Source organism: Falco peregrinus, chromosome 1, assembly GCF_023634155.1.
Source record: "Falco peregrinus isolate bFalPer1 chromosome 1, bFalPer1.pri, whole genome shotgun sequence".
In the NCBI taxonomy this organism is placed as follows: Eukaryota; Metazoa; Chordata; class Aves; order Falconiformes; family Falconidae; genus Falco; species Falco peregrinus.
In genome coordinates, this window is record NC_073721.1 from 5,977,173 (window position 1) to 5,992,632 (window position 15,460).

Below are 15,460 nucleotides of genomic sequence, written 5' to 3' on the forward strand. Positions count from 1 at the left end.
TTTAATATTGCTATCCAGTATATCTACTTGTGGCTCAAAGTTAGTTATGTTTTCTTATTGAATGCGAAATAATTTCTTGTGTTTTCCTATCAAATTAATGAATTACAGGTTGTTACCCATTTTTATTTTGTTTTAACTTTTGTCGAACCATGATCTGTTCTTCCTGTTTTGCAGTCAAATTGGTTAAAAACACTTGCTCTGATTCTGAGAAGTGTGATGTAACTTGCAATGGCAAAAAGATCAGGTCACTTTGACCAAGTCTCCCTCAAAATAGCTCATACGTAAAATATGCAAAATATGTAGCTGTTGTGTTTGTTGTTTACCAATAGTTTATGACAGTAATTCTTCCTGACCCAAACATTGGCTTTCAAGGTTGCTTAGCAGAATAACGAGACAATACAATAACACTGATAAACAATTTCTAGCTTTATAAACTTATTTCTTAGCTCTTTGTAGTGTGGGGGAAAAAAAAAATCAATATGTAGTTTTGTTGTATACCATCGAGAGTGGGGGCTGGGGAGAGGAGCTGTAAGTTTGGAGTGGAGATTTTGAGGTCGTGTCACACGTTTCTGTGACCTTGGGTTAGCATCCATGCCCTTCACCTGCTGCTGGAGTCTTGTCCACATTTCCTTTGTTTTTCAAAGTCCACGTGGCCAGTCATTAGCTCATGTTACTAGCCCCAAACTGGACAATACTAGTAATATCAACGAGCTAATGACTAGCTGGGGGGCCTAGGAAAGCCAGGAGCCCCTTGCAGAGAGGACTCTTCTTCCAGGCTTTGAACCGAAGGCGTTTTTACCTGCAGCAAGTGTGAGGGCTAAGCTCTGGGCACCGGGGACGTGGCCCCGCACAGTCTTTTTCCTGCTGGATAAGGACCTGCACAACAGCCAGACATGAAGCAGGATTTCAGACCTATAGTTGTAATGATGTTTTAAGAACGTATAGTTCCTGGAAGTGTCACTGAATGGTCCATAAATTTTTCTGGTGTACTGCACTGAATTACTACTTTCCATTTGGCTGATTAAAATGACTGTACCAGATTGTATTTTATTCCATTCGCTAAAATACGTACTTCACAATTGAAAAGTTGTACATTACAGCTCCATAATGTTAAGAGTTTTGAGTGCTTTGTCAAAAATGTGATGTTAAAACAAGGGATTAGCGGATAGCCAGCAAAAGGTCATTTTGAGAGCCAGCTTATGATGCAGGAAATATATATGTGTACCGGATGATTCTGTATCCTTTCAGTACTGGGCTGGATCCTATTTTCTGTGAGGTGAATGCCAACACTCCTTTCGAGTTCAAATGGGAACAGAATCAGCACCTTTAATACATTCTGTCTGAGAATAATTATATGAAATAAATGTATGCCCTTATTCTCCGTTGCCATGAGGATTTTCTTCAGACACTTTTCATAAGGCAGCACCTTCATTTCTTTTTTGTGGTACCCCAGAGCCTCAGGAGGTGGTGCCCACTCTGTGTGTCTGTGGGAGGGATCCCAAACATTGCTCTTCTGTACTTTGTTTCTCCAATACAGGGGCTCTGTAGTTGAGCTGTTAGAGAAAGACAAAGACGTAGATGTTAGGGGATCGTATCCATCCCATATTGCTGGTGGGCAGTTAATAGTATCAGATGATTGTTTGGAGACAGATGGGAAATATCCTGAGGGTGTGAATTCGCTTTAGAGTGGATTGAGAGGTAAAGCCTGGTAAGGCAACTGCTGCTAATTGGTGACATCTTCGTAAGCCTGGTAGAACTGAGTGTGCACCGACGTCCACAGCGCTCGGATCGGGGACGAGGTACATTTCCAGCAGAATGCACAAAAGCTTTCACTGCTGCAGCCGTCCTGCACCAGATCAGGCACAAATAAAGTATTTCGGTATCCAGAACTGTCAAATGAGCACAGAAGAGGCTTTTAAACATGGATTACGAGTGGTTAACTCTTCAGGAAACAGTTCTTTTGGAGGGGGAGAGGGTGAAACTGTGCTGACGAAGTTCCCAGCCTGTCTGGTTTCAACCCACCAGGTCCGCAACCAGCACTGGAGTCTCATCATGGAGAGCGTGGTCCCGTCTGACAAAGGAAATTATACGTGCATCGTGGAAAATCAGTACGGATCCATCAATCACACGTACCATCTCGATGTTGTTGGTAAGTAAAACTGTCACGTGTAGGACAATGCTTTTAATTAATGACTCTGTTAAAACATTTAGAACTAAGCTGGTACATTTTGCGTTGGTTTTAAGATGATTTCACAGTATATTTCTGTTACGTTTTCACTACGTAACCAATTGCTACATACCTTTAGATACTCATCTGTGTCGCTCGCGTCTGTAGGACTGATCTATACCCGTGCCTTGTCAAAGGTGTAATATCCACGTGTGCAAGTGAATTCTTGTTGCTGTGATACACCCACAAGCTTACCATGACAACCAAATAATAAATACTGATGTAATTTTAATCATTAGTATTACAATTTAATTATTACTTGTACAATTGTACTAACATAAATTTTAATAACTGCAGTTATGAAAACTGTCAAGTGATCCTTTAGACTGCAGCTATTATAGCTGAAATGATTTTTTTTTTTTAATGTGAAAAGCTAGATATTGACTTTGGTTAGGCTAGTGCAGATCTGGAGCTTTCGCAGCAGTGTAACCGACATCCAGCCACAGCCTGTTGTGTGGGCTCTGAGCAGCCCCTGAAACACAGGACAAAAATTCTGAAGAAGTGTTTTACCTGAGGACAAATTGTAAAAAGCTGTGTGAATTCGTAGTGGTAGCAAAGCCGTGAGATTCAGCAGGGCTATTAAGCACAAGCTTAATAATGTTAACTTAATAATACCAAAATCCTGTTGACTTTAATAAGGCTTACACATATTTATGTAAGTGCTTAGCTAAATTAGGGCTTGAAACCTCAGGAGCCAGGTCTGTTCACCCCTACTCTTGCTGATTAGCCTGGGTGGGTGTGAGCAGTTTTATTGACTCTGAAGGCATTGCTGTCCAAAAGTAATCGCTTTGGCTGTTATAATAGGACCTGCTGGTAGTACCTTGGGGGATCTGAGCTGCAGTTTCTGAACTATGTCGTGAATGGCTTTTGCTCTCTCCAGGCTTGTGAGGTGATCTGAGCCTCACAAGCTTTGGGGATAAAACTTTCGATCAATCAGTATTGAAAGCAAAAGTGAATTTGATGATCGTAAGCCGTTGCTGGCTGGTGACTGACAGCCCAGCTTATCTTCTGTGGGGAATCTTGCTGTGAGTTTTGGTTTATATGACCAAAATGGCGATGAAATATTCATTTCCCTGTTTCTTAATCGGTGTTTACATGAATAAAAATGCATCCCTTGCATTGTTTTGGATGACCTTTTAAAAGTAGCGTCTTATTTTGTCTGAGACCACCTAAATCTGCGGAAACCCCCAAATCCAAAAGAAATCAACTGCCAGCTTCTCAGGCAGCAAGAAATGAAAACATTCCCCATGAAAATGCCAGCGAGAGCTAGCCTTCATGGAGCAGAAGAGGAAAAGATAATTTTGTGACGGGGCTGCCATCAGACTGAAGCCCTACCACCAGCCCTCAAACATTTCAATCTCCAAAACCAGTCTGTGAACCACCCAACTCACCTATACTTGGTTTTAGGTAGTCAACGCTGAAAGCAGTGAGGATTTTGATATCGCCCTGGCAATATTTTTGGCGTCCTTGGTAGGGTGAGCTATGGGGATGGTTGAGGTGAACCGAGTGACTGGCAAAGCCATTGTTGTTTGAACACTTTTTTTAAACAAAGTTTGTGGAGGATGCAGCAGCAACAGCTGCCAGAGAGGGTAGTGAATTGTGTTCTGCGTGCCTTGGTCCTCTGCTGACCACCTTGCTGGAGGGCATTGGCTGCTCGCATGAACTTGCCAGGGGCGAGGCTCAACTTAAAGCCTGGCCCAAGGAGTATATAAGGGGATGATAACTTAAAGCCTGGCCCAAGGAGTATATAAGGGGATGATGAGTTGTGGGATTTTTTTGAGGGTTTTTTGTTTGTTTGTTTGGGGTTTTTTTTCTCCCTAATTCTTTGGGAATCGTATATTGATTCAAGTTTAGTTTTGCTTTGTAGATTGACTTAAGTTTTGCTTAAAACTTTCTTTTAGTGGGCTACATGGGAGGAAAAAGGCACTTCTGCAATATTGGGAGTTTTCCTTGCTGAAATGAAACTGGTTAAAAATTCCCCTTCCCTTTTCTGTCCCCTGCTCCTTTTCCTCGTTACCGCTGCAGTCCCAGTCTGGCATGTTTCACGTTGACCATAAATTTCTTCACCCATTTTTTCTAGAAAATGTGTTCATGGATGATGTGGTCACTTGAGCAAATATTTGTCAGAAGCCCTCTCACCTCCTCTCCCCCTGTGAGCCTTTTGAATGTCTTACATTGAGGAATATTATGCAGAAGTTTATTTTTCCTGGCAGTAAATTACAGTGACCTGCATGAATGAATGGAATGGTAATAAGGATTATGTCATTTATTTAAATGTCTATTCCTCTCCTTTAGAGAGGCAGAAAAGTAAATAATGAGATTTTTCAAAAGCAACTAGTGATTCGGGGTGCCAGGTACCCTGCTGATGGCACCCAAAGGAGCCCTGATTTTCCCTGGGCAAATATTCAGCATTTTCTGATGCTCAGGTCCTGAGAGATATGAAACCAAAAGTCCAAAAGTGACATTTGCAAGTCACAACCTGCGTTTTGGAGTTCTGCTCAATCATTTTACTTTCTTTTTGCATTTAATTTGATGAGTTCAGGGGTGTAATTGTTAGTTTACTTTGAAAACATGTGTATGGGAATGCAAACCCTGAGATACCTGTGCTGGATTTAGTGTGAGTCTCTCAAGAAATACTGCATTGGGCCTTTAACCTGAAAGAGGGATTGATGCTAGAGAGGTCAGCCATTTCTGTGATGCTGAAAGCTTGTAATAATTGTTGAGGTTGGGCATAAAATTGCTGAAGCAGTAAATCAAGGCTGGCCAGAAGGGGAAACTCCGACACCTTTTATAGTTAAGACAGTTACACAGAAGTTAGTTTTGTGCTTTTTTTTTTTTTTTTTTTTTTTTTCTATTTTCACATGAATTTTTGGTTCCCACAGGGTTATGGAGAGTTACGGATCTTTATTTAGAGGCAGTTGTATATGTAGACTGCATCTTACAAACTTCAGGTTGTAATTTTAGGTCAAGTTCTGTGTGGAAAACTGTCAGTTGAAAGCCTCTGAAATTACTTTTCCTATATGGTTTAACTGGTTCCAGAGCTGATTAAGTGTAAGTAATAGCAAATGGTATTAAACATGGTAACGTATTACACTAACATGAGCATCTGACTATATGGTGTAATGTAGAGAACCCTCTGATTATGTCACAGATTTGGGAGGTATCCCAGCAAAAATTGTGCCAAATAATGACACAATGCTAGTTAGGAATATCCAGTATTACTTGATGCCAATAACCTTCCAGACCTTGAACTCTTTTGACAATTAAAAGCCTGGAGCCAGCAGGGCTGAGTAGTTTTCAGTCAGAATGTAGGTGTGAAGTATTCTCGTTTTTACCTTGTAATTACTTGCAAGAACCCTCTTAAAATAGTCAGCTCAGCTCAGATGGTCTCGTTCAAATTTACAAACCTGGCAAAACTGTTGCACTGAATTTTTTACAATGGGAGTAGAAAATACTGAAGAAAAAAGCAGCAAGTCCTTGGCAGCCTCTCCGTATTGCACAGGATACTCGTGCGCATTGACAGCGCTAGCGGGGAATTGTCTATTCGAGTTGGCCAGGATATTCCTTGTTGGACAAGGTTGTTCTTTAAATGTTAGGGATACCCCAATCAACTGCCTTTTCCTCTCTCCTCCTCCTCCATTTCAAAACAGGGACTTGAGCAGGCAACGTGCAGTGCTTTGCTGGGGGATATAAATGTGTGAGGTTGCAGCAGCGGCAAATGGTGGTGCTACAAAACCCCATTAGGATCCTGTGAAAGGGAGACGAGTCGATTTTAGCTTTTTATTGGAGGACTACCCAGAGGCTTCAATTAATATTAGATACTTATTGTCTAAGGCAACGTGCCAGCACACAGTAATTGCTTACAACCAAAATGCGGAGAGGCCGGGAGAGGAAAATGTCACTGTCCGTTTTATAGATGAAAAACCGATCTGTGGAGCGATGAAATTTCTTGCCCTGGGTCACGCAGGAAGCTTGTGGCAGAGCCAAAAAGTAAAGCTGGTACTTGAATCCTAATCCAGTACCTTAATTAAAAGAATGTTCTTTGCCTTGTACAGTTTAGCCCATCAGCTGGTTGTTGTTTTTTTTTTTTAATATATGCAGCTGAAGTGCCTTTCTATTCTTTTGTATTGAACAGTAGGTCGAAACTTGCATTTTTATAGCAAGCTTACTAATAGACTAGCTCCGTTCTCATTAAACATATATAAAGTCATGCAGTCTTAAGGGAGAATGAATGAAAACGGTGTGGTTTTCACTTATGAGTTGTATTGTAGTGAATCCGGGTTGTAGGAAGCAACGTGGGAATGCAGCCACTGAGACTTGTATATAATTAGCTCACTCTTGGATTGCAATTATCGCTAGAGTACAATTTCAGCAGCAGTGGCAGTTCTGTTTAAGCATGGAAGTAACTAATTGAATTTATATTTTAATGGCAAAAAAAAAAAGGTTAGTGTTCGAACAGTCCTAGTGCAGGTAGCCATTTCTGTCCTATTTAATGTCATCATCCAGGGAAACAAAAGATGGTTTGGTTTCAGATGAAGTTTGGCACATTATCACATTTACTGGGTTTTATAAGCAGCTGCTATAACACGATGCATCTTCCAAGAATGTATGAGAAGACCCTGCTGTTTATTATAAAAATGAACATAACTTGTCACAAATGTATTTTTTAGAAAAAAACAGCCAGTTTAGCTGTACTTTGACCAGTTTCTAATTTGCCTAATAGCCATGCCTTTGGTCCTCATTACTGAGGAGTGAACTCCAGAGCTGAAAGAGTACCACGCAGTTGTGCCTTAACAGTAATTCATATTTTCATATGAAAACAGTGCGAGAATAACTTATCGTCCAGGAAGCACTTAAAATGACTCTCAATTTAAAGCTTGAGCCCCAGAAATCTCATGTATGAGTGGTTTTACTGACAGGTGTGCAGAAAAACGCTTTTATTCTGAACCCTTGGGGGTTTTAGAAAGCTTTAGGATGAATTTTACTCTTGCTTTTTCCAGCACATTATTAAACAAAAAACTGATTAAAATGGAATCAGTGTTTTGCTATTGGTACATCACTGTTTATATTTCCCTTAGTTTTGAAACAAAGGCAACGTTTTTTCTTCTGCCTAGTCAGTTTTATTTTTGGACTTTCATGTGCTCTCACAGTCTCTAACTGTGAACATGGCACGGACGAGTATTTTTTTTTTTTTAAGTCGTGTTTCCATGTTGTCATTCCCAAATTCATAAACACATATGCGTTGTAGTTTTGCTTTTTGGCGAGGCTTGTTTTGTTGAAATAAAGTTCAGAATTTGTTTGACTTAACTATACTACGTTCCTTAATTTCCAAAGAATTGGTTTTAGGATTCAGGTTACATACGAAAAAGGAACTGACACCAACTAAATGCATGCCTTAGACGTTGTACCACTGATGTCTGGCAGGAGTTAAGTGTGTAGGTATTACAACCAAGCCTAAACTTGCATTTCTGGCAGATGTGCCTGTAGTTGTTGACTGGCTCTTTACATGGACAAGCTTTGGCTTGACATCTTCACCCAAGTGCTTGCGGCATGGGACATGATGAGACAGGGGCTGAAAGCATGAAGGAATCCACACTGATGCTTGCCCTCAGGTATTTGGTTAGGCCGAGAGGGAAGAAGATTTTATTTAATGGGCTGATAAGCCTGAGTGCGGACTTTACACCTGGCAGTAGGCTTTTGGCAAGGTGTGTGCGTCTGAGAAGAAATTACGCAAATTGTTTAGTGCTGGAGGCTGTGCGGTTCGCTCCTGAAAACAAAGACCACAGTGTGATGGTTCAGCTAAGGGAAAATGAAAGCTTATGTTCCCCCCCCCCTCCCCGGCCTTTCTTAATAAGGTAAAAATATTCCAACCCTCTAGTTTTATAGTGTTAAAGCTTCTGATTTCATTGGAGTAGTCTGGCTAAATTACGTTTTATGGACAAATACTAGTGTCATTACTTCATCTGCTGGGTGAACAGTGAATTTGTCATGTTTGGAATGCTTCCTGCAGAGTCTGCTGGGGGAGGACTGGTCTCCCTGTCCCACTTTCTGTCTTATTACAGCCCCAAGGCAGGTATTTCTCTTTTCTTTTGATGAATGATGAACAGGATATTGTTTCAGCTCTGTTATTATCATTTTTAATCATGCCTTCTAATTTGTGCAGTATCCTACTCGTGGAAATGCAAGTAGGAATTTGCGGGAGTTGTCTGAAGATGCTAACAAGACTGTTGCCTTGTTAAATGTGCGATTGGCATGTGTCAAAAGCCATGTCTGTGCCTAGTAAGAGGGGCCTTCTGACCTGATTGAGTCTATTCTAACAGTGTTGTTACTGAAAAAAATGGCAGCGTAATTGGTAGTAAATTGGTAGTTATGTCCTCTTAAAAAAAAAAGCTTTTCTTTTTTTTTCTTATCATAAATATAGAAAAGTCATAAATGAACTGTGACACAGACTGGATGCACGGGTCAGATTAAAGGCAAACGCAAGGTTATTAATCATGTCTGCCTTATTAATGAGGGGTTTGCACCTACGTTTCATCACGTTGTCCCTGAGCATGGGAGGAAATGCAGAGGTGGGACAACCCTGTGGCTGCAAAGGGATAGCTGCTCATTGCAGGAGAGATGGATCCTAACTGAGACCACCACACTGGTGGTTTTGGGGATGAAACTAAGGTTAAAAGAGATGTAGTGGAAGTGGAAGTGGATGGAGGTGGCACTTAGCATAGGCATCAGGGGTTGTGCGTAACTGCAATGAGCTGAGGTTGGCAGGAGACAGGACTGGGAAGATGCAAGAGTGAAAGGGTGTGGGGAGTCTTTCCAGAGGATTGCAATGCAGGGGAGAAAAAAACCCTTGAGGGATGGCATCAGGGTGAGATAGGTAAGAGGGTGAGTGATCTGGAAGTACTGAAGTGTGGAAAAATCAGTAAAATACGGAATTTTGTCGCTATTAAAAAAAAAAGTTTGTACTTACAAACCTTCATGTTGGTATCCTGTCCTCTCGGTGCTCTATGAACCACTATGTGACTTGAAATCCAGAGGTGGCTGTGTTTTACAGGTTCTCAGGATTTTAAGTCATTAGGTCATCTTTGGATTACTGCTGTTCCCATGGTGTAGCTTCAGTAGCAGTTGTTCCATTTAAACATACAAAGATGCATTAAAAATCGTAGTTTGATAAGCACTTTTGAATATTGAACTGCTCTGTAAACATCAAATATTAAGATTATTTTTTTCAAGCTGTTCTTCGAAAGGTTGCCTGATTACGTTGAAATTTTTGACTGTTCATGAAAGAAAACCAATGGTACTGTCAGAACTTGAGCTGAGGGAAGAACTCAACAGGGCAGTGGCTTTGTTGGAGTAAAGTTAGTCTTTACCATTTTTGAAAATGCTTGTGAAAGTAAAAATTTGTATATACTTTTAGGGATTCTTGGTCACTGTCGCAAATTAGTTGGTCAAAACAGTTGCTGTTAAGTAGTTCATGTATTCTGCATATACAAGTGAATATACGTGCATTGGTTAGCGTTTGCACCTGCAGCCTTGTTTCTGCTGTTAGGTTGGATTATACTCATTACTGAGCAACATAATTTCATTTCAGCAGTTGGCTTCGGACGTACGTTCCTTTGCTGGAGTGTTTGTTGAAACCCACCTATGTCTACACCTGAATGAATAGTCCAACAAATGACTTCCCCCACCCCCCCACCCCCCCCGCCTTCGGTGACATTTTCTCAGAAAGCAGGGTACTGGCACCTGCTGCTCAGGTGATGGTCCTCCCGGCTTTGTAGGAAGCTGGCTGTTTGGAGGGTGCACTGAAAGGCAGGAAAATGTAGATGCAGAAGCGTCGTGGTTTAACCCCAGCTAGCAACTAAGCACCACACAGCCGCTCACATACTCTCCTTGTGTCAGGATGGGGAAGAGAACTGGAAGGGTAAAAACCTCAGGGGTTGAGAAACAGTTGCTCACCACCAACCGACCGATACCCAGCCAGTTCCCGAGCAGTAGGCCCTGGCCAGCTTTCCCCCAGTTTATATACTGAGCATGACATCGTATGGTGTGGAACATCCCTTTGGCCAGCTCGGGCCAGCTGCCCTGGCTGTGCCCCCTCCCAGCTTCTTGTGCCCCCCCCAGCCCTCACGCTGGCAGGGCCTGGGAAGCTGAAACATCCTTGGCTTGGTGTAAACATCACCCAGCAACAACCAAACCATCACTGTGTTATTAACATTATTCTCATCCTAAATCCAAAACACGGCACTGCACCAGCTACTAGGAAGAAAATTAACTGTCCCAGCCACAGCCAGGACAAGAAGAGAGGTCCGGAAGTGTAGAAAGTAGCAGAGGAACTTTTTTTGGTTTGGAGTACAAAGTTTGTGTCCAAGCGTGGCCAGCCTAAGTGGTTGCTATGAACGCTGTTGCATCTTGCAAACTTTCTGTGCATTTACCTGAATTACTAGAAATACGACAAATGTGTGTAACCAGGGTCTTTGCAAGAGGAGAACATCTCCCCTCTTGACATGGGACCACATGGTGGTAAACTTCATCACTAGGGAAGGCAAGCCCAATGGCTGTGTGAGGTCCAACATAGATATGTCTTGTCTTGGATGGTCCAGCACAGAGCATTGAAGCTCTGGGCGCTGGAGCTTCTCTCCTGCCCTGGGAGCCTGCACCCGAGGTATGGTCAGTCAGCCGGCTGGTCTAGCGGGGGAGGCAGAGGGCTGGGGAAGGGAGAACACCGTGGTCCTTCTGATCATTTCACACCTGCGTTGCTCAATAGAGCGAGTGTGCTGTGTAAGAAAAGGGGGAGAAGTTTAGGAATATAAGAGGGCTTTTAAAGGTTTACATAATCCTTTCCATTTTACTTTAAAGGCAGAGCTGTTTTTAGGAAAGGAAATTTGGAGGATGAAAAATATGCAGTCGGGTCACAATAACAACAGCAATAATAACTCCCACTGTGTGCTTTATGGCATCACCGGGTGCACTGGTGACTTAAGCTCACTGCAGCTGGGAGAGGACATCATCCCTGTGGGAGAGATGCTGTTTGCCAGGCATACAGTAAACCTTTGGCAGAGCCTACTGGAGAGCCCAGTCCAATGGACCCCAGTGTTGTCTCTGGTTCTTATAAAGCAGCTGAGTGCTGGGAGCTGTGCACAGTACCAAGGATGGTATCTCTGTGTGTAAAAAACGAACGCAGTCTCTGGAAACGGCCAGAACAGTAAATTTTACTATTTCTCTGTGAGAAGTCACAAGTTAGTTTTCATATTTTCTTGCAGCCTTTTTCTTTCAGGGTACACTGAAAAGAATTTCAATGAAATTTCAGCTCCTCGTTGTTCTGATTGGGTCCCGTGTGTTTTCATACTAAAATAAGGCCTCTCCCTGCTTTGTTCAGACACGTATGAAGCTTTTGCTTATGCATGTCCCATGTGAGGGGTACCGCAAGCGAGCTCCAAGATTGCTGTTATACAACTCTTGCTGCTATGACTTTTTCTGCTCCGCGGGGCTGATGAAACACACTCTGTGTCAGCCTGACAATAGGCCTTTGCTTTAAGGATGAACTGGTCTTAAAAACCTGTTAATAATTTCACATTTTAAAACAAGAGCATTCATGTTGCCTGCCGTAGCCCTGGGCTTGCTGGCTGTTCCCGTCTCTTTTAACCCTCTAATGTAAGTGTGATTTGAAAGCACATGTTTTAACTAGTTCTGATTGTGATTTCTCCCCACCCCCCGTTTTCACTGACATCAGTGGGCTTCATATCAAGCCAAATATGTCAGCCTTGCTTCCTTTCTTTCCCCCGGCTTGCTGCCATATGAAAGAGGTGTGCAGATGAACTTGTGCTGTAAAGGTGTTAAGCAAAGATGGATTTTTAGCTCAAATGCACACAGGACAGCAAGCTGAAGCTATGCTGTAGAGCTATCCAAAGAAACAGATGGGATAACATCAGTGGGAGCTTTGCCTGCTGGAGAAACTACTTCAAATTGGAGGTGAAGGTGGTGAAGCCAAGGACAAAGAGTTTGAATGCACCTGATTAGTTTCCGTGAAGATTTTAAAAAGGCACTGCCTTTTACTGGGCTGGCCTTGGTAAGTAGGGTGGCTCAGGTAGGTGAGGCATGGGTGGCACAAGGAAGTTGGATGGGGCGGCATAGCTTTTGCTGTGGGTAGCAGATGGGTCTGCTTCTGGTGTCTGTGTTTAATTTTATGGGAAAATATTCAGTGGCAGCAGGGAATATGTGGAGTCTGGTTCCCTGTGGTCTCGCTGTATGCCAACTGATCTGCAAACCAAAGCAGAGGTGGATGTCTGGGCCCAGTAGTTAGCAATGATGAAGTGTGTGACACAGCAGCAGAAAGAAATGCCTCAAGTTTATATAAAAGGCTTCTAAAGTAAAGGACAAAGGCAATTTAGGAAGTGGTTATGGAGGTTATCTCCTCAGTCCCACCTGCAGGAGCAGATCCCAGCGGTGCTCCAGACCCCAGCCCTCGCCGGGTTCACTTGTGAGGGCCAGGAGCTCCAGCTGCAGCGATACTCCTCTGAGCTCTTGGCCGCTGAGGTGACTTCTTCAAGTAGCCTTGGGCCAATGGGAAATGCTATACATGGAGAGTCCTGCTGTACAGGAACATTGAATAGTGTGAATGTTTCTTGGCTAATGCCTACTGATAAAAGATGCCAAGATTTGTAAGGCGTGATTTCATCAGCACTCATAATGCTGGTCTGATCCATAAGCTATTCTCCCAGTCTGCCTGAAAAGCTCCTGTTCTTTATCCAGGAATCTTGCCAGGGCTGGTGTTTATCTCTTAGTGTTTAGTGACAGTGATCCTTGTAGCCTGAAAACATCTGATTTTGCAGAGTTTGGGAGGAGAGCGTTGTCCCTGACTTGCTGTGGACGCTACCTTGGTGTGTGTATAGATTACCTGGGGAGCGATGATTTGAGGGGGGTGTATAAATGGAACATGGCAGTTCAGCAGTACTTCTGAATTGTCCATCAACAACATGCAGTGCTTTGCGTTACGCAGAAAGGAAACCAAACTGGCGTGCAGCTGGTAGAAGCTGCTCAGCTCCTGGCTCACATATATAGAGTGTATATTTACGTTAATTAGTAGAGGCGTTTTGCCTACACCTGCTCAGTTGTTTCTGATCTTTTGCAAGAGCAGCCAGCCCTCAACCTTCCTCCTCTGCACTGTGGAGCAAATGGTGGAGTTTGCGGTGTTTTCCTTCCAGCTTTTCATAGAGCGCAGGCCCCCAGAAGCAATTGCTTATTGCTGGAGAAAGGAAGCGAAGGTTTGGCTTGGCCCAAGCGTAGAAGGCTCCCTTGAAGGAGGAAATTCCTGTGGGGACTCTGACATCTGTTTGGTTAGACCCCTCCTATGCCACTCCACCTAGGGGCATGGAGGGCAAGTGTAGTTTCAAATCAGGCCCTTTGTATGAACTTGGATAATGCTGGATTTATGGAGAAATCAGAGTTGCAATTCCTCGTGCCTTGGCTGCTCCTGGATCGCTCCTCAAAAGGGCTCTCTAATTCAGAGAGCAATAATTAATGCAGTCTCTGAGCGCTTGTAAACTGAGGCCAGGTTTGCAGCTCGTGTGGGTGGAATCTTTCATGAAGGACAGTGATCCTTGTGTCTCTCCTTGCAAACTGGTTCCTTAGCTGTCAGCTAGGGCAGGACAGAAACTTGGAAGGTTTTTAGTTGCTGCATGGTGAGGGATTGACAAACATTTAATCTTTCAGTGGTTGATATTTAGCCTGAATGGGTAGTGATGAGGGACTGATATCCTCTGGTTTTCCCAGTGGCTTTAGTAGATGCCCTCACCCAGTGGTAGGTATCCATACCACCAAAAAACATCATCAGAGCCAGCAATAATAGTACCTATGTGTACAGTCTCAACAGGGATGCCAAAAATTGAGCACAGAGTGAATTGCACAGGTAGAGAGAGTTGTTTCCTCAGACTGTGTCTGAAACGGTCGTTCATGCCACTTCTGAGAAGAAATATTTCAGCTTTGAGGTGGTGTGGCGTGCACTGCTCCTGTGGGAGCTGGAGCTATACCTGAGAGGTTTCACCTGCCTGTCAACTCCAGGCGATGGTTAAGTCACCTGAGAAGTTACCGTTATAAACTGCATTTTCTGTTGGAGCAGTTTTGGTAATTCCGTGGGTATAGTTTGGAAGAGGGCACAAGGAGGAGGCTCTGGGTGTCCCAGAGTTGGGTGATGCCACTGGCTTCCCACTCCACGAGGCTTGTCCGTGGGTCAGGTGGATATTCACCTGCCTGTAAAGTATCTGCCGAGGGAATCCCCAGACGTGATGCATTGTTGGGTCGGAGAGGACACACGCAGTTGCTTTGGGGACAGAGCCATGTAGCAATGCGTTCCCCCATCTGTGGTGTGCTCCCAGACCTCGGGGGCCTTGTGGGACCTCCCGTGTTGGGTACACGGCTCAGTGGAAATGGTGGGAGAGTGCTGCGTACCGGGTGAAGAAGAAACACAGGGGAGAAATATTTCAGTCCAAGGGTACGATGAAAAAGCTGTGTTTGATATTATTTATATTTTTTCAAAGGCTTAAGAGTCAGTCTTGCAAGTTTGGGATGCTAAGCCAAAGCCAAGGCAAGAGGCTGTGATTTCAGTCTGGCCTCAAATGCAGTAGCATGCTTTTGAGACCCATAATTTACAGGATAATTAGTGTTTTCCAAAGCAACAGATGTTGCACGATCAGGAGGAAGGTGGTTGGGAATGGGCAATGTTTTCACTGAACGGGGTCCAGACTGCTGCAAAGACGTCCCGAGCATGGAGTCAGGCAAGAAGAAGCAACTGGAGCCGAACGTGCTGTGCTGACCAGGGCAGGTGAAGAAGAGGGCATGGCAGCTCTGTGTTTTTAGTTAAGCAGAGAGACAGCTGGAACTGTTTTAGATTTTATGCAGTGATGATTGCATACACAGAACCTCTACCAGGGGCTATCGACCCTGAATGGTTGCTGGTGCACGGAGAGGCATCATCTGCGGGAGCCCTCTGCGGCTTCACGGTGGCAGCCATCTAGGTGACGCCTTAGGAGTCAGTAGTATTATGAAACTGGTATTAAAGTCTCTGATAAATGTGTCTAATTAAAAATTGTGAAAAAGAACTAGATAATTTTTTTTCTTTGTCACCTCTCCCTCGCCCTGCTTAATCGAGGATCTCTGCCTTGTCCCCAGAACTCATGTTTGGTCTTGCATTTGCTATTCAGCTTTTATTTTTCTTAGCCTGCACTTGAATCACACATTTGC

The 15,460-nt window shown here is 43.5% G+C and overlaps 1 protein-coding gene across 12 annotated transcripts in view; it reads left to right on the plus strand.

The window, feature by feature from the left end:
- The window catches only part of FGFR2 (fibroblast growth factor receptor 2), an 87,955-nt gene that overhangs the window by 34,010 nt on the left and 38,485 nt on the right, over positions 1–15,460 (plus strand). For all 12 annotated transcript variants that reach the window (XM_055812279.1, XM_055812286.1, XM_027795491.2 and 9 more), the window contains one exon: positions 2,026–2,149. In XM_055812279.1, coding sequence (XP_055668254.1) covers positions 2,026–2,149 — 124 coding nt within the window. The remainder of the gene's footprint in view (positions 1–2,025; positions 2,150–15,460) is intronic.